At 41.8% G+C, this 19,575-nt stretch overlaps 1 protein-coding gene across 2 annotated transcripts in view; it reads left to right on the top strand.

Annotated features, from left to right (window-relative positions):
- LOC126334536 (sorting nexin-14-like) overlaps positions 1–19,575 on the top strand; it is a 212,843-nt gene that overhangs the window by 78,493 nt on the left and 114,775 nt on the right. For both annotated transcript variants that reach the window (XM_049996893.1, XM_049996892.1), the window contains exons 9-10: positions 4,502–4,626; positions 18,266–18,324. In XM_049996893.1, coding sequence (XP_049852850.1) covers positions 4,502–4,626; positions 18,266–18,324 — 184 coding nt within the window. The remainder of the gene's footprint in view (positions 1–4,501; positions 4,627–18,265; positions 18,325–19,575) is intronic.

Below are 19,575 nucleotides of genomic sequence, written 5' to 3'. Positions count from 1 at the left end.
ACACAAAATTTGCAACAATTGAATTACAATAACATGTTTTTAATGTGATCTACTGTGACATTGTGACATTTACTTTACTTGAACCATTAAGTACATTAGTAACATCTGGATGATGTACATCACATAGGAAACCAACAGGTGATTCTGCAATTACAACTAGTATTGCATACATGGTTTCATTCATCATAATGTGTGTTTCAGATCAGTCATGTGAAATCAAACTCTGCTTTTGATAAAAATGATGACAGCACATTTGTAGTGACAAGAGATCTCTAACCTAGTTTGCTGAAGGTTTTCCTATGGTTGGCACTACACCCCAAACATGGTCCACAGGCAAATTTACTGTGCTATATCCTCACACATCCATAATGCTATTACCACCTCAAGAAGCAAAGGAGGATCCCCCTCATCACTCAGTACTATCCTGGACTGGAACAACTGAACTACATCTTTCATCAAGCCTTTGACTGTTTGTCACTGTGCCCAGTACTGAGAAACATTCTATCAGCAGTCCTTCTCACTCCTCTGAACAATCTAGAAAATATCCTAGTTTATATTTATGCCACACTCACTCCCAAAGCCTTGCCACATAGATCATATCACTATGGAAGACCGATATGCAAGACCTCTCCAATACACCAACCTAGTGCATATCCAGATCTTATCCTATCAGAGGCAGGATACCTGTGAGAGCAGTCATGTCATACACTTGGTACAATTTCTGCACAACATTTTATGTTTGCATGACAAACAACTAGCTGCTCCCCTGAATGCATGGCCACCACGAAACTGTAGCGAGACATGTTGCTGAATGCATCTTGCTTAACTTCAATGAATGCATTGGAAACCCATGCCATTCCTGTACATTTCGTGTAGCGGGGCCGCCGAGCTCTTACGCCACATTCATTCACATCCCATATGCGTTCGATAGAGGTCAGATCTGGTGAATGGGGGGGGGGGGGGGGGGGCAGTAAATTGATTGGAACTCGCCACTGTGTTCCTCCTGGACTTGTGGCATGGCACATTATCTTGTTGAAAAATGTCACTACTGTTGGGAAACAAGATCCTCATGAAGAAGTGTAAGTGCTCTGCAACCAGTATGTGATTCTCCTTGGCCATCATGGTGCCTTGTGTGAGCTCCACTGCACCTGTGGATCCCCATATGAACGTTCCCCCACAGCATAATGGAGCCTCCGCCAGCTTGTATCCAAACTGCAGTGCAGTTGTCAATGAGCTCTTCCCCTGGAAGATGACAGATCTGTGTCTTCCCATTGGCAAGAAGAAGAAGGTATTGGGATTCATCATCCTATTCAATACTCTGTCACTGCCCCAGCATCCAGTGCCGATGGTCACATTTGCATTTCATTCGGAATTGCCGATGTCTTGCTGTAAACATTTGAATGTGTGTGGTTTGTTGGCTGTGGAGATCTATCATTAGGAATGCTCAGTGTACTGTGTGTTCAGGCCCACTTGTACCATGCGCAGCATTAAAATCTGATGTTAGTTCCGCTACAGTTCACTGCCTGTCCTGTTTTAACAGTCTGTCCAACCTACAATTTCCGACATCTGTAACGAGGGATGGATGCCCAACCCAATGACATGTGGACATAGATTCACTGTGGTTCCACCATGTGATGAAGGCACTCACCATAGCACTCTTCCAACACCCGACAAGATTTGCTGTTTCTGAAATGCCTGTGCTGAGCCTCCGGGTCATCACAGTCACCTGTCAATCGGTTAAACTCATATAGATTGTGTGCCCTCCTCATTCTCCACTCAGACAGCATGCTCACTGATACTATATGCACCATGCGTGTGTCTGGCTAGCAGTCATTCCTCTCCATGTGATGCTGCTGTTTCCTGGACGATTTTATGTTGATAGTAGGGTGGTGGTCATAATGTTCTGGCTGATTAGAGTATGTAAAAGTAGTATGTGATAACTGATTATTTTTAGTCAAATGCTTTTACCGTTCATAAAGATTTTGCTTCAGTGTTTGTCATAAGACACACACACACACACACACACACACACACACACACACACACACACACACACACACACACTGGGGGCGGGGGAGATATGCTTTAGGCACTTGACGAGTCAATATGAATGATCTCTAGTTTTGGATCTGTGTATGTTGTTTGTTTGGTTATGTAACTCTCATGAAAAAGTCTATAATCATATCATGTGAAAATTGTACTTGAGTTTACAGTGACTCATTTTTGAACTGAAATACAATCTGAAAGATCAGGCTTTAACGTCTATGTTCCTATGAAGGGAAATCAGAAGACTATAGATTATCTTCTCTGTATGTAACTTAAGAACAAAAAATTAACACATGGCTCAATTGTTTCAGGTTAGTTGCTTAGTGATTAAATCACACGAGTGTCTCAATCTTGATTTCCGTCTTTACTGTTAGACTGCTGGCATTAATGAGCTTTTGTACACCACAGAAAAGCAGGAAAGCACACATCAAATGAAAAATACATTTTTATGCATTTTACAAGAATTACTCCTCCAATTATGATGAGAAGATTTTGTTTGTATAACCCATATAATTTTGTAATTGAATTGTTTGAGTCTGTTCCTTGGGTTGTCCTGCTGGGTGAGGTAATTTATTGCATGAGCTTGCTGTGTACTAATTCGTCATGTGTAAAAATCACCAGGTAGGTCAAAGATTTCTATTCAGGCACTTGTTGACCAGCAAAAGAAAAGCTGAAGTTTTAAATTTTATGTTAAAAAAATCGTTCACACAGCAGAATCATCTAGACACACCATCATTTGCTACTGCACAAACTCCTGTGTGGAGGACATCGAAACAGGCATCCCTCACATTGAAAAACAACTGAAAGAGTTGAAAACAAACAAGTGGCCAGTACCAGATGGAATTGTAGTTCAGTTTCATAGAGGCATTGGCTGTGGCTCCTTACTTAACTTTCCTTTATTACAAATCTCATGCCCACCACAAAGTCACAAGTGACTGGATAAAAATGCACGTGGCAGATGAAGGGCAGACAGACAGTTTCCATATTTCTAGACTTCCAGAAAGCACTGGATACAGTGCCACACTGCAGACTGCTTGAAAAGTTCCAAGCATATGGACTAGGTATGTGAATGGCTCAAAAACTTTTTAAGTGCTAGAACCCATTACATTGCCCTGACTCGTGAATGTTCAACATAGAAAAATTTACTGCCAAGAGTAGCCAGGGATTTTGATAGGACAGCTCTTGGTCTCTGTATAACATAGGGTAAGCAGCAAACTACGACTGTTTGTTGTCGATTCTGCAGAGTAGTTGAGTGACTGTAGGGGGGGATACATAACTTATATTTGGCAAAATGAATGGCAGCTTTCTCTATGTGTAGAAAAGTGAGTTAATACAGACGATTAGGAAAATCAATCACTTTCGACTACAGTGTTACTTATATGCTGCTTGACACAGTCACATCTGTTAAATATGTAGGTGCAATGTTGTGAAGCAACATGAAATGGAATGATCACTTATGGTAAGTTAAAGATAGGTGAATGATAGATTTCGGTTTAGGAGGAAAATTTTAGGAAAGTGTAGCTCATCTGCAAAGGAGACTCTGTACAGACTACTTGTGCAACCCATTCTTGAGTACTTCTCAAATGTTTGGGATCGCCACTAGGTTGGTTTAATGAAAGATATTGAAGCAATTCAAAGGCATGTTGCTAGATTTATTGCCAGTAGGTTCGATCAACATGCAAGTTTTACAGAAATGCTCCATGAACTCTAATTGGAATCCCTGGAGTGAAGAAGACGTTCTTTTTGCTACATATTACTGTAAATGTTTAAAGTACTTACATTTGTGATGGACTGTAGAACCATTGTACTGCCATCAACATACATCATATGTAAGAACCACAAAGACAAAATGCAAGGAATAGGGCTGGTAAAGAGGTGTACAGATTGTTATTTTTCTCTTGCTCCATTTGTGTGTGGAACAGGAGAGCGAATGAGCAGCAGTAGTACAAGATACCTTCTGCCTTGATCATATGGTTGGTTGAGTGTTATGGATGTAGATGTAGAAGTAACATTTTGAAACATATTTTCAAACAATGAAACATCATTCACCCACTAAAGGAAGCTGGCCTTGCTAATTCAGTCATGTACATTTCAGTTTAATGACTTCAAGCTTGACTTCTTAATACTTTTCAGGGAATTACTCTTCAGTGATCTTCAGTGAGCTTTGTGTGCTCTCTCAAACTTGTGTTGTTTTTCTGTTATTTTGTTTTGTAATTCAGATGTGTTTGTTCTGCTTTTTTGTATTACTTTTTGTGTATCAATAGTTATAATTAGAATTAAATATGAAAACACAAAAGTCTAAAAGAGGAACAGGCTTTTGTCGAGAGAAATGTTAGGGTGAAACATGCACACTCATAACTGTTTTTAGTTTCTTGTTGAATTATACATTTATGAAACTATTACAGCACTGTATATTTAAATATCTTTCAGTAGCATATGGTATTTTATGTTGCAGTTCTACAAGAGCCAGCACGAAATATTGTTAAACTACGCACAACACCACCTCTTTTTCAGGCATATGAATTTGCATACAGTCATTTGGAGAACACATTGGGCCCACTTTTCCATCAGAGTGATGATGTAAGTGTGAGGCAATGATCTGTGTGTTATTATTGTTACAAATAAAGTATATGCATGCCTCTGCATCATATGTAAAAATATCCTCTCTCTCTCTCTCTCTCTCTCTCTCTCTCTCTCTATATATATATATATATATATATATATATATATATATATATATATAAAATAGAAAGAAACTTCCACATTAAAAACAAAGATTCCAAGACTTACCAAGCGGGAAAGCGCCGGCAGACAGGCACATGAACAAAACACACAAACACACACACAGAATTACGAGCTTTCGCAACTGGCAGTTGCTTCGTCAGGAAGGAATGAAGGAGAGGGAAAAATGAAAGGATGTGGGTTTTAAGGGAGAGGCTAAGGAGTCATTCCAATCCCGGGAGCGGAAAGACTTCCCACATATGTGCGGATGGATATATGTGTGTGTGTGTGTGTGTGTGTGTGTGTGTGTGTGTGTGTGCGAGTGTACACCTGTCCTTCTTTTCCCCTAAGGGAAGTCTTTCCACTCCCGGGATTGGAATGACTCCTTACCCTCTCCCTTAAAACCCACATCCTTTCATTTTTCCCTCTCCTTCCTTCCTTCCTGACGAAGCAACTGCCAGTAGCGAAAGCTCGTAATTCTGTGTGTGTGTTTGTGTGTTTTGTTCATGTGCCTGTCTGCCGGCGCTTTCCCGCTTGGTAAGTCTTGGAATCTTTGTTCCCATGTGGAAGTTTCTTTCTGTTTTATTTACATCATTATATATATATATATATATATATATATATATATGAATCTTTGCCTTTAAATATGTCTGCTTGTGTTTGTGTATGTACGGATGGATGTGTGTGTGTGTGTGTGTGTGTGTGTGTGTGTGTGTGTGTGTGTGCGAGCGAGTGTACACCTGTCCTTCTTTTCCCCCTAAGGGAAGTCTTTCCGCTCCCGGGATTGGAATGACTCCTTACCCTCTCCCTTAAAACCCACATCCTTTCGTCTTTCCCTCTCCTTCCTGAAGAAGCAACCATCGGTTGTGAAAGCTAGTAATTCTGTGTGTGTGTTTGTGTGTTTTGTTCATCGTGCCTGTCTGCCGGCGCTTTCCCGCTTGGTAAGTCTTGGAATCTTTGTTTGCAACCCTCCCCCCCCCCTCCCCCCCCTTGCTTAGCCACCCCGGTCTTTGCACAGAAAATCTTGTTACTCAAGAATTATGTATATTGTAGGGGAAGTTGTTTCCTCTGGCTTCCGCCAGATGGCTCAAGAAACTTCTTGGATCAAACAACATACACTATTAGAAACAGTTGAAAAGCAGCAAGCAATTGTCTTAAGTGGCTTTGTTCATTTCCAGAGGCCAGAAACTGTTTTCCCACTCATTCTGTTTCTTGTTTATTTGTTATTTCAAGAAAAGTATTGGAAAAGCCACAAAAAAATTTAAGTGTTTGCTCTATACAGCAGATTGTTTTGATTTTTATTAACCCATTTTAAGCAATTGTTTTAGTGACTTAGAAAGAAAAATTATGTGGTTTGATTAAGGTTGTGTGGATTGGCCAGTTTAATCCCAATGTAATTATTGACTTTGGTAATTTAACACATTTTTTAGTTGTAAAAACATTTTGAATCATAATTTGTACAAATTGTGATGAAGTGTGTGGTAGACATATGTTTGTTGAATTATAAGTTTTTCTTTCAGATGTCGTGAGCTCGTAATCATACGACCAACCACTGATCATATTCAATGGTAGATCTGAAACTATCAGTGGCAGATATCCAAGTGCAGCATCTAATCAGTTTAAAATTCCTCAAATAATGCTAAAACATGTTCTCAGCAAATGTATTGATGAAAGTAAACTTTAGGCCTCCAAATTGATACAAAAAGTTGTTCACACCAGCAGAAGAACTTGTTTTTGTTCATAAAAGAAGTGGCTGGCATGCATTGTGGTTTATCTTTCACACTTACAAGGAAGTTAGCATATGCACTTGCGGCAACTAACAAGAAGGAACTTCTGCCAAACTGACCACAAGAAAATGGCTGGGAAGGAGTAACTTCATTCTTTTATGGGAGGCATGATATCTTATTAGTCTTCATCATGCAACTAGTTTCAATATGTCAAATGTTGGTAAATTTTATATCAATTTGAAAGAAGCCTCACAATGGTACAGAAGCTGGCATTATCAGCAGCACTGGAAAAGTAATTCCTCCATTTCTTTTGTTCCCATGTATCCAGTTTCAAGATCATATGTTACAAAACAGCTCTTCTGAAAGTGCAGGAAGAGCTCACTCCTCAGGATGGATGACTGGAGGCATATTTATAGATGGATTGGCATGAACACGAATGACCAAGCAAAGAAAAGTCAAAACAGCTTATCACTGACAATCTCGAAAGTCACATGTCAATAAGAGATATAATATTCTCCAAAGAAAATGGCTGAGTTTTATTAACGATGCCGCCACACTCCAGGCATAAACTGCAACCTTTGGATGTTGCTGTTTATGGGCCTTGCAAGTTATATTACAACAAAGCTTGTGATAGGTGGCTACTAAATCATCCTTCTCAGGCACTTCGTATCAATGATGTTTCAGGCTTAGTGTGTGAAGCATTTCCATGTGCTTCAACTTCCTCTAATATCAGCAAAGTTTTCTAAGCTATAGAAATAATGTCTCTCTATGATGAAACATTTGGTGAAGCAGATTTTTTGTGCTCATCTGTGACAGACTGGTCTTTTGAGCAATCTGAGAAGGAAAGAATTGTTTCGGAAAATATTAATTTCCCTACCACAGTTCCAGATCCAGTTCCTTCATCCTGTCTGGCACCTTCTGTGATCCAGTTCCTTCAGTTTCTGGTACTTTGGTTCATAAACTCATTCCTTCTTGTCCTCATGAAAAAGATCTCCAAACAGAATTATTTGTGCTTCCTGAAGTCTTGCTTCCCACAGTGTGGTCCCTGAGAAAGAGATAGTCTTGGCTGAAAGAAAGGAGAACTCTTATCCTTGTAATTTCACCTGTTATGGCCCACGTGGGTGAAGAAGCCTTTGTTAGGGAATAAATAAAAAATAAATAAAAATAAAAACAAAAACAAGAAATCTGCTCTAGAAGAATCAGATTTGTCGTCAGGTGAAAATGCACACTTGGGTATCAGAAGAATCTAACTGCTCTTGACACAAAGACATTGAAGAAGATAAGAATTTTTTTAGGATTAAAAACAGTGACTTCATAATTGTTAAAAGTGCATGGAGTAAAAAAAGACTAAGGTTGCAGTCTTATAGCTGCTGTGAAGAGACTTCTTTGCAGCAGTAGTATCTTCATTCAGGTGTTCAAGTAACTTTCTATAAGCAGCACATACCTTTGAGCCACGCGGATAACTGTGTGGTCTAAGGCGCCTTGCCACGGATTGCGTGGCTCACCCAGTCGGACATTAGAGTCCTCCCTGGGGCGTGGGTGTGTGTGTGTTGTCCTTAGCGTAGGTTAGTTTAAGTTAGATGAAGTAGTGCGTAAGCCTAGGGACTGATGATCTTCGCAGTTTGGTCCCATAGGAACTTACCACAAATTTCCAATACATACCTTTGAATAGATTTTCCATAGTAGATGAAAATGCATTTGTTAGCACTGCTGATATTATTACAAAACTTCCTAATCTGCTTAAAGACTTATGCCAAAGATTTGAAAACATGATTTATTTCAGCATTGATGTGTGTGAATATAGCCTTTGCTAAGACTGTTATTATTTAAAATTTTGATTAGTTGTATTTGATGTATCAACAACTAACAATTAAATGTTTTTGCAATACACCTTTACAGTGTTCTGAAGTTAAAATTAAAATTACTCAGTGAATTTTCAGTGATTTTTCTACCTGGATCAGTTAATCTTACCAGTTAGGTTAAGTGACCACTTTTGCGAAAGAGTTAATTAGTCCAGATTTCACAAGTGAAAGTACTACACATTCCTTGAACATCTCATTGTAAAGAAAACTTGTAACCTTGACTTCCTATGAAATTTTATGAAGGTAAGTTACATAGATAATGATTCATATCAATTTTAAAGCAAAAGTGGTCCAGTTAACCTAACTGTCCTCTACATCGTGTTTAGCTTTTTTTTTTTTTTTTTTTTTTTTTTTTTTAAAAAAAAGGAACGAAAAAAACCTGCCATTGTATTTATGAGATTATCATAGAAAAAAGAGGATAATGTAAAAATATTGAGAACAATCATAAAAACTACTTTCGTGTGATTCTGGAATAATTTTGGTCTGCATCAGTCAGAAGCCTCTGAAACATTATATTTTTCTTAACTTTGCATTTTTTAGAACTTTGATATTTCATCACTGAACATTACCTTCAAATATTACAGAAAGAGTGGGGGAAATTTTTAAGTTGTGTGGTGTGTTGCGGGAATTCTGTACTGTTCATAGTTGATATTTTCTTATATGCCTGGACTTTCTACAGATGCAATGGATATAGCTGCTGTTCACAAACTGTGCCACACAAATGTGTGACGTGCCCTTTACTAGTGTGACATCACTAACGCTAGTGGATAGGTCCATTTCATACAGTATCAAATTGTCCTCTTCAGAATCAAGAGCTCTTATCAAGAGTGGATTACCTGTGCATATAAGGTAAAACACTTTACTATATGCACATAATACACTTGAGAAAATAATAACACAAACAGAAAATACATACTTCCATATTTCTAGTACTTCATAGTCTTTCCACAGTGGCTTTGAATGTCAAATGATGTGAAGTATATTCCTGCCCTGCCACAGGAATATCCATCCCTATCAGGATCAAGGTCAAGTGAAGGCAGTCACGTCATATATGAACTCTACTGTAACTTCTGCACAGCTTTTCATGTGACCATGTCCACTAACCAGCCGTCCTCTCCAGTTAATAGCATCTGCAATACTGTGGCCAGGAGCAGAGATGATCACCCAGTGGCAGAATATGCAGATTAAGCACAACATATTTTACTTCGGTGGCTGCATCACAATCATTGAGTGAGTTGGCATTGCAGCTTGAACACAGGACTTGTATTTGGAAGGACAGCTGTTCAAATCTGAATTCATCCATCCTGATTTATGTTTTCCATGATTTCCCTAAATCAGTCAAGGCAAATGCTGGGATGGTTCCTTTGAAAGAGTGTGACTGATCTCCTTCCCCAGCCTTCCTTAGTATAGGCATGTCTACCTTCCTAATGACCTCGTTGTTGATCGGACATTAAACTTTTAATCTTCCTTCCATTGCTTCACAATGCGTCTCACCTGGTTATCTTTTGATATGATTTTGTTGTCTTTTTTTCCCAGGCACCATAAGGGAAGGTGCAGTGTTGTCAAATACTTTCTATATTTAAAATTTTGTGTAATTCTGTTCCCTTACAGTGCACTTTATTTTGTTCTCTCCAGTATGTTGCACTTATTATGAAGCAGTTTCCCATCACACTAAAGTGTATATGTCTGCATAGATTTTTTTCCCAGGAGACATCAAGTAGTTGCCACCTGAATTGTCTCTTGCAGTACAGTCCTTCATAAAAAGTTTACAAATGTTGAATTCACTTAGTAACAAGAGTTTATCATTGTTTCTTACAAACAATTTCTAATCTAAAATCAAATTTGTTCACACAACTCACGTGTGTCTGCTTGTGTCTGTATATGTATGGATGGATGTGTGTGTGTGTGTGTGTGTGTGTGTGTGTGTGTGTGTGTGTGTGGGCGCGCGCTAGTATATACCTATCCTTTTTTCCCCCTAAGGTAAGTCTTTCCGCTCCCGGGATTGGAATGACTCCTTACCCTCTCCCTTAAAACCCACATCCTTTCGTCTTTCCCTCTCCTTCCCTCTTTCCTGAAGAAGCAACCGTTGGATGCGAAAGCTAGAAATTTTGTGGGTGTGTTATATATATAAGAGGGAAACATTCCACATGGGAAAAATATATCTAAAAACAAAGATGATGTGACTTACCAAACGAAAGCGCTAGCAGGTTGATAGACACACAAACAAACACTAACATACACACAAAATTTAAGCTTTCGCAACCAACGGTTGCTTCATCAGGAAAGAGGGAAGGAGAGGGAAAGACAAAAGAATGTGGGTTTTAAGTGAGAGGGTAAGGAGTCATTCCAATCCCGGGAGCAGAGAGACTTACCTTAGGGGGGAAAAAAAGGACAGCTTTACACTCGCATACACACACATATCCATTCACACATACACACACACAAGCAGACATTTGTAAAGGCAAAGAGTTTGGACAGAGATGTCAGTCGAGGTGGAAGTACAGGAAACACAAAGGCAAAGATGTTGTTGAAAGACAGGTGAGGTATGAGCGGCGGCAACTTGAAATTAGCGGAGGTTGATGCTTGGTGGGTAACGAGAAGAGAGGATATACTGAAGGGCAAGTTCCCATCTACGGAGTTCTGACAGGTTGGTGTTAGTGGGAAGTATTCAGATAACCCGGACGGCGTAACTCTGTGAGATGTGCTGGCCGTGCACCAAGGCATGTTTAGCCACAGGGTGCTCTTCATTACCAACAAACACTGTCTGCCAGTGTCCATTCATGCGAATGGACAGTTTGTTGCTGGTCATTCCCACATAGAAAGCTTCACAGTGTATCCTGTCACAAGTGGGGCACTTTTGAGGTTCTTCTGTGGGAGGTTCTGAGTTTGAGGGGATGAGGAAGTGGCTCTGGTAATTTGCTTCTGTACCAGGTCGGGAGGGTAGTTGTGGCATGCGAAAGCTGTTTTCAGGTTGTTGATGTAATGGTTCAGGGATTCCGGACTGGAGCAGATTCATTTGTCACGAAGACCTAGGCTGTAGGGAAGGGACCATTTGATGTGGAATGGGTGTCAGCTGTCATAATGGAGGTACTGTTGCTTGTTGGTGGGTTTGATGTGGATGGATGCGTGAAGCTGGTCTTTGGACAGGTGGAGGTCAACGTCAAGGAAAGTGCCATGGGATTTGGAGTAGGACCAGGTGAATCTGATGGAACCAAAGGAGTTGAGGTTGGAGAGGAAATTCTGGAGTTCTTCTTCACTGTGAGTCCAGATCATGAAGATGTCATCAATAAATCTGAACCAAACTTTGGGTTGGCAGGCCTGGGTAACGAGGAAGGCTTCCTCTAAGTGACCCATAAATATGTTGGCGTACGAGGGGGCCATCCTGGTACCCATGGCTGTTCCCTTTAATTGTTGGTATGTCTAGCTTTTGAAAGTGAAGAATTTGTGGGTCAGGATGAAGCTTGCTAAGGTAATGAGGAAAGAGGTTTTAGTTTAGGGTGGCAGGTGATTGGCATGAAAGGAAGTGTTCCGTCTCAGAGAGGCCCTGGATGTGCGGAATATTTGTGTATAAGGAAGTTTCATCAGTGGTTACAAGGATGGGTTCTGGAGGTAACAGATTAGGTAAGGATTCCAGGCGTTCGAGAAAGTGGTTGGTGTCTTTGATGGAGGATGGGAGACTGCATGTAATGGTTGAAGGTGTTGATCTACGTAGGCAGAGATACGTTCTGTGGGGGCTTGGTACAATGGGGCGGTCGGGATGATTGGGTTGGTGAATTTTAGAATGCAGAGCTGACTGGACACTTTTCAGCCAACTGGCTGTTTTGGAACACCGTGCCAGCATCCACGAATGGGTAGACCATGTTACAGCCGTGATCTCCCATGCTGCTGAATTGTCAATCCCACGGTCATCCGGTCATCCCAAGAGGCGTCCTGTCCCTTGGTGGACCACTGAGTGCCGCTCAGCCATCCGAGCCCGTCGTGTAGCTCTGCGCCACTTCAAGTGCCATCCCTCAGCTGACAATCTTGCGGCCTTTTGGGTGGCAAGGGCCAAAGTGCTGCGAGTGATTAAAGAGAGCAAACGACGGTTATGGCAATCGTTCTTGAACTCCATCTCTCGCTCCACTAGTTCTACGAAAGTATGGGAAGCCATCAGGAGGATTTCCGGGAAACTCAGCCAACTACCTTTCACGGCATTGCTGCATCAGAGATGTCTCCTCACAGCGCCGAGAGACATTGCCCAGACACTGGCCATGCATTTTGCGGACTCTACCGCCACTATTAACTGTGATCCAGATTTCTGTCGCTACCGCACTGCCATAGAGAGGGGTCACTTGAACTTCCGGTCTCTAAATTCTGAACCCTATAACTGCCCCTTCACAATGTGGGAACTGGATTCGGCGCTGTCTGTGGCTCATGATACTGCGCCTGGTCATGATCAAATCCGGTACAGCATGCTGCGGCACTTGTTGCTGCCATCCAAGGAAGTTCTCCTGAACTGTTTTAATATGATATGGTTATCCGGCACGTACCCTGACTCGTGGAGGGAGACGATTTTGATTCCCCTCCTCAAACCAGGAAAGGACCGAACGCATCCCAGTAGTTATCGAAGTATTGCTTTGACGAGCTGTGTTGGGAAGTCGTTGGAATGCATGGTCAACCGACGCCTGGTTTGGCTGCTCGAGACCAGGCTGCTCCTTAGTCCCTCTCAGTGTGGCTTTCGGAGATGTCGTTCCACTATAGACAACTTGACCCTGCTTGAGGCCGCCATCCAGCAGGCCTTCCTACGTAACCAGCATTGTCTAGGTGTCTTCTTTGACATTAATAAGACGTATGACACTACTTGGCGCCGCCTTATCCTCAATCAACTCCATGAGTGGGGCTTTCGTGGCCGTCTCCCCATCTTCATTCGGTCCTTTCTTTCTCACCGCCTCTTTCGGTATCGGGTTGGTAATGTGCTATCTGATTTGTACGTGCAGGAGAATGGTGTTCCTCAGGGCAGCGTTTTAAGTGTCACCCTCTTTGCCGTCGCTATTATCAGTATCACATCCACTATCCGGAGTCCTGCCCAATGCTCCTTGTTTGTGTACGATTTTGCTGTTTTCTGTTCTTCCTCCAGTCTTGTCACTGCTACTCAGCAGTTGCAGCTTACGATAAAGCACTTAGAGGAATGGACTGCAAAGACGGTTTTTACCTTTTCTGCAGACAAATCTGTGTGTGTTCATTTTAATCGTTCTCGGCGTCCTTTTACCTGCCCTGAATTGCGTCTGAGGGACACCGTTCTTCCTTTTAGACACACTATGAGGTTCCTGGGCCTCACTTTTGATTCCAAGTTGTCGTGGTTGCCTCACCTTAAAGACCTCAAGGTGCGGGCCCTGAAGGCACTGAATATTTTGAAGTGTCTGAGCCATCGGTCCTGGGGAGCAGGTCGGGCGCGTCTGCTTTCGTCTGATTGTGTCTTGACTATGCTTGCACTGTGTATGGGTCAGCAAGGCCTTCGTATCTGAAGATCCTTGACGCAGTACACTATGAGGGTATCAGGCTGGCCACTGGTGCCTTCCGTACCAGTCCCATCCCCAGCCTGTGTGCTGAGGCAGGGGAACCGCCACTCACCATCCGGCGGAAACTCCTCATGATGCGACGGGTGTGTCATTTCCTTGCCTGTCCTACCTCCCCTGCGTACCCTACCGTTGCCCGACCGCCTATGGAAAGTCTCTTTTCCAGTCGTCCCAGGGCAACGAGACCATTTGGGATTCGTGCCAAGCATTTGCTTGAGTCCCTTGGTGTGGAGCGTGTGGCCCCCCAATGACAAGGTTTTACTCGCCTGCCTCCCTGGTTGATCCAGAGGCCCAGCGTCCTTTTAGACTTGTCAGAGTACCGGAGAAGCTGCACTCCTGCGTTTGTTTTTACCTCCTTATTTTACGATATTTTAAACCAGCATCCGGACCATGTACCTGTATTCAAGGATGGCTCTAAACAGGGGGACTCTGTTGGTTGTGCTGTTGTTTTCCCTGATTGAGTCGTCAAGTTACGGCTTCCTGCGGTGTTTACCATCTTTGATGCCGAATTGTTTGCAGTATTGCGGGCATTGGAGCAGATGAGATGTGTTCCCAGTCTTAAGTTCCTCATCTGTTCTGACTCCCTGAGTGCCTTTCAGACCATGCAACACTTGTACCCAGCGGATACGGTCACCCAGAACATCAATGATGCACTACTCCACCTGCAATGGCAGGGGAAGGAGGTTTGTTTGTGCTGGGTGCCGGGGCATGTGGGTATTACGGGAAACGAACTGGCGGATGTGGCTGCCAAAGATGCATGTTCCCTCGCTCACGTTGTTGAATGTGCCGTCCCCCTCCATGCTATAACCTCCCTTTTGCGTTTTCGTGTTATGCGTCAATGGGAAGAGGAGTGGCTGGTAGTTGGTGACAATAAGCTGCGTCTGGTAAAGGCCACTATGCGACCATGGTGTACGTCCTACCAGTCATGCAGGCGGGATGAGGTTCTCCTCACTCGCCTCCGTATCGGGCACAGTCCCTTAACGCATGGTTTTTTACTCTGGCGGGAGGACCCCCCAATCTGCAGTGCTTGTGGCATCCAGATTACTGTCCGTCACATTTTACTTGACTGTCTTTTATTCTCTGACCAGAGGGCGGTGGTTTCTTTGTCACCGGATTTGCCCTCTATTTTGCAAGACGATGCAACGACTGTGGTTAAGGTCTTACGGTTTTGTGTCCTGTCCAATTTGTTGCCTCGGATTTTAGGGAGAGGGTTTTAATGTGCTGCTGGGTAACTGGCTCACCCAGGTTTTAGGTAAGAGGTCCGCCAGTCACGATTACCTCCTTGTTTCCCATCGGTTTCTGTTCTCTTTTCCTTATGTTTCCTTTCCTTTTCTTAGTGTGTTCCTTCTCCTCTTGTTTTGCCTCTGTATGTGGGGATTTGGAACTGCATCAGGTCTGCGTCTTTTAGCCATTCTCCTTGATCGCTGTTCGTCTTAGTCCCTTGACTGCATGTGTTCCTGTTTTTATGTGCTTGGGCGCTGATGACCACGCTGTTTAGTGCCCGTAAACCTCAAACACACACACACACACACACACACACACACACACACACACACACGAATTTTAGGAAGAAGGTAGAAGGTGGGGGTGCGGTGTGTCAGTGGAGTCAGGAGGTTGATGGAGTCAGGTGAAAGGTTTTGTAGGGGGCCTAAGGTTCTGAGGATTCCTTGAAGCTTTGCCTGGACATCAGGAATGGGATTACCTTGGGAAACTTTGTATGTAGTGTTGTCTGAAAGCTGTGCAGTCCCTACATCTACATTTATACTCTGCAAGCCACCCAACGGTGTGTGGCGGAGGATACTTTAAGTACCACTGTCATTACCTCCCTTTTCTGTTCCAGTCGCGTACGGTTCACGGGAAGAACGACTGTCTGAAAGCCTCTGTGCGCACTCAAATCTCTCTAATTTTACATTCGTGATCTTCTTGGAAGGTACAAGTAGGGGGAAGCAATATATTCGATACCTCATCCAGAAACGCACTCTGTCGAAACCTTGCGAGCAAGCTACACTGTGATGCAGAGCGCCTCTCTTGCAGAGTCTGCCACTTGAGTTTGTTAAACATCTCCATAACTCTATCACGGTTACCAAATAACCCTGTGACGAAACGCGCCGCTCTTCTTTGGATCTTCTCTATCTCCTCCGTCAACCCGATCTTGAAGACTGGGACTGCCTGTGTTCTTTTCCAATCATTTGGAACCTTCCATTCTTCTAGAGACGTGTGGTACACGGCTGTTAGAAGGGGGGCAAGTTCTTTCGCGTACTCTGTGTAGAATCGAATTGGTACCCCTTCAGGTGCAGTGGACTTTCCTCTGTTGAGTGATTCCAGTTGCTTTTCTATTCATTGGACACTTATTTTGATGTCAGCCATTTTTTCTTTTGTGTGAGGATTTAGAGAAGGAACTGTAGTGCGGTTTTCCTCTGTGAAACGTTTATGCAGTTAGTAAACAGCAATAGATAAAGAACTGTTGCTAAGAACATGTGATAAATCGTAAGCTTTTTTCAAAACAGTGTCATTGTTTTTAATTTCTTATTTCATTTTCAACCACGTAAGCAGAAGTAGAATTTAGCAGTTTAACGCTAAGCCATTATTAATACCATGTAAAGAGTAAGCTACAGACAGCTGCTTCTTTTTGTTAATGTACACCTTGCTTGGTTTGATGTTCATGAAATTTATTCGTTGTGAGATTTACAGAACACTGTTGCATGAATTTATCTTACTTGGAGACTTCCTCACTATTAAGACCTCAGCAAGAAGATATAATTTGTGAACCGGTATTACTTCTATAAGTGATCGTAAGCCCAATGATGTAATTAGTTCTGCAGAACTGGGGAATACCCTATAAAAGATCTCACTGTTCTTTGAAGTAGACACATTGTTTGTGAAACATACTAGAACCTCTTGGTTATTATTTCTGTCCATCAGATAAGAGTCTATAGGTATGTCTTTTCTCTTTTACATTGTCTTTCACTCTGTGGGACATAGAGTTAAACCTTTCTTTTCATTCTTCCCATTTACCATATGTGATAAAACATGGTTTACATTACAGAGTGTAACTAAATTCCCTTTACAGACTATAAGGACAGGTTCCTTACACAGAAATAATAAAGAAGTCTAGTAAACATGAGCTGTAAAATGCTTGCTTTAAGAGCTATAAGCATTTGTTCATGTTCAACAAAACACATCTCTTCTACTACGAGCTCTTTGCTTTTCATATTATGGCATGAGGTGCTCTGGACCAAAGCAAGAAAAAATTGTCCAGTAAATGTGAGCTCTAAAGTACTTCAAGTGGTAAGAGCTCTCACTCATTTTTACTAGTGAGAAAAACATCTCTCCTATTGAACAATGCTCATAGCTCTTAAGGTATGCATTTTAGAGCCCATGTTTACTGACATTTTTTCTTCTTTTGGTGTAAGGAACATGTCGTTAAATTTCTTAACGTGTCTATGATGGTGTAGTAATTTGCCCTATACATTATATAGTAAAGTGGTAGAAATTGTAGGAAAGCACATGAATCTAACATATACATCTCTACTCCACAAATTATCTAACAGTGCGTGATGGGATGTACTGTGGGCACCACTAATGTAACCCTCTTTCCTATTCCATTCAGAAAAGGAGCATGACAAATATGACCACTCCAAATTTTTTTTTTATGATTTGCTTATCAGTACCATTTTGAGAGACATATATTGAGAAGTAGTAATATGTTGCCCAGCTCTTCTTTCAATATATGCTGCCTGAATTTTAATAATAAACCTCACTGTAATTCACAATGTGTTTCTTATAGAAACAACCACTGAATTTTAATCAGCAGTACTGTAATTCTCTCAAACTTACTACATAAAACCATCATGTAACACACCACTCTGATAAGAGTCCTAGACTAATCGGCAGTACTAAAGAATGTGTATTATCTGACATTATACAATACATTATGTGAAAGTTGGATGCAATTGAATATTATGTGGATGTTCACAGATAATCCAAATTGTGGCTACTCACAGCAACAGTTGCTATAGTTGAAAGAAAGAGAGAGTTGTAGAGAGAGAGAGAGAGAGAGAGAGAGAGAGAGAGAGAGTCTGAAAGACAATAATTTAGTTGTCTGTTCATTGACTTGACATGTCACCTACTGAACAAGTAATAGTGCTTGGTGGCTCCCACGATATGGATTTTGCACCTGTAATTTGCTTCCCTACTCAGTATTTTGCATAATTCCTTTATGTTATTGTAGACCATGTGTGGGCCAACTATATTTAATCCGAGATTGTAATTTTATGGTGCTGCAACTTTCATAAATTGTAGTATATATAGATATCATCAACTTATTCATTTAAAATAACTCTTTTTTTTTCAGTACTTCGTTCTGTTGTGTGGCCAAAGACTTCCCAGTGGTTTCTCAAAGAGTGGCTCAAGGTATGTAGAATTATGGCATCCATCTGCACAAAAACTCTGGTTGTAGGAGACAATGTTGCCATGACAAATATATAAATCTTCTCACTGTTAACGATTTCCATACCTTCCTGGCAGATTACAACTGTGTGCTGGACCGAGACTCGAACTCGGGACCTTTGCCTTATGTGGGCAAGTGCTCTACCATCTAAGCTACCCAAGCACCACTCATGCCCCGTTCTCACAGCCTTTCTTCTGCCAGCACACCCTCTCATCTCCTACCTTCCAAACTTTACAGAAGCTCTCCTGCAAACCATGCAGAACTAGCACTCCTGAAAGAAATGATATTGCAGAGACATGGTTTAGCCACAGCCTGGGGGATGTTTGCTCAAGTAGTAGAGCACTTGCCTGTGAAAGGCAAAGGTCCCGAGTTCGAGTCTCGGTCTGGCACAGAGTTTTAATCTGCTAGGAAGTTTCATATCAGCTTATCAGTGCACACTCCGCTGCAGAGTGAAAATCTCATTGTGGATATATCCCCAGGCTGTGGCTAAGCCATGTCTCCACAATATCCTTTCTTTCAGGAGTGCTAGTTCTGCATGGTTTGCAGGGGAGCTTCTGTAAAGTTTGGAAGGTAGGAGATGAGGTACTGGCAGAAGTAAGGCTATGAGGATGGGGTGTGAGTCGTGCTTGGGTAGCTCAGATGGTAGAGCACCTGCCCGCGAAAGGCAAAGGTTCCGATTTCGAGTCTCAGTCCGGCACACAGTTTTAATCTGCCAGGAAGTTTCATATCAGCGCACACTCCGCTGCAGAGTGAAACTCTAATTCTGGAATTTCCATACCGTAGCTTCTCATAATTGATATACCATTAAAAATTTGAAATCAGCAGTAAATATTTTTCAACAAGAAGTTAAAAAATCAGAACTAAAACTTGCTTTTACCAGAGGAACACATATTGAGACATGAGATTAAAATGTATATTTCCTCCATGCTATCAATAATCATTTTCTGCCTTCTGCCCAGTCAAGTTATAGAAAAAAGCATTGTCTAGCAATGTATTGCTACAAGCCAGATTGTTTCAGTCGTTGAACGTCTCTCCACACCATCTGCACATTATTGTTGCTAAAGCTTATTCCCATTATATTTTTAGTGTCTGCTTTTATTGTTTCTTTCACAGTGACAATTAGCCTCCATTAAAGTTTCTTGTTAATTCAGTTCCTGAACAATTTATTTACAGTTCTTGTGTTACACTAAACTGGCACTACTTTATTGTAAATG

This window comes from Schistocerca gregaria, chromosome 2 (assembly GCF_023897955.1).
Source record: "Schistocerca gregaria isolate iqSchGreg1 chromosome 2, iqSchGreg1.2, whole genome shotgun sequence".
Lineage (NCBI taxonomy): Eukaryota > Metazoa > Arthropoda > Insecta > Orthoptera > Acrididae > Schistocerca > Schistocerca gregaria.
Note: the sequence above shows the minus strand (reverse complement) of the source record. Positions and strands in the feature narration are given on the sequence as shown.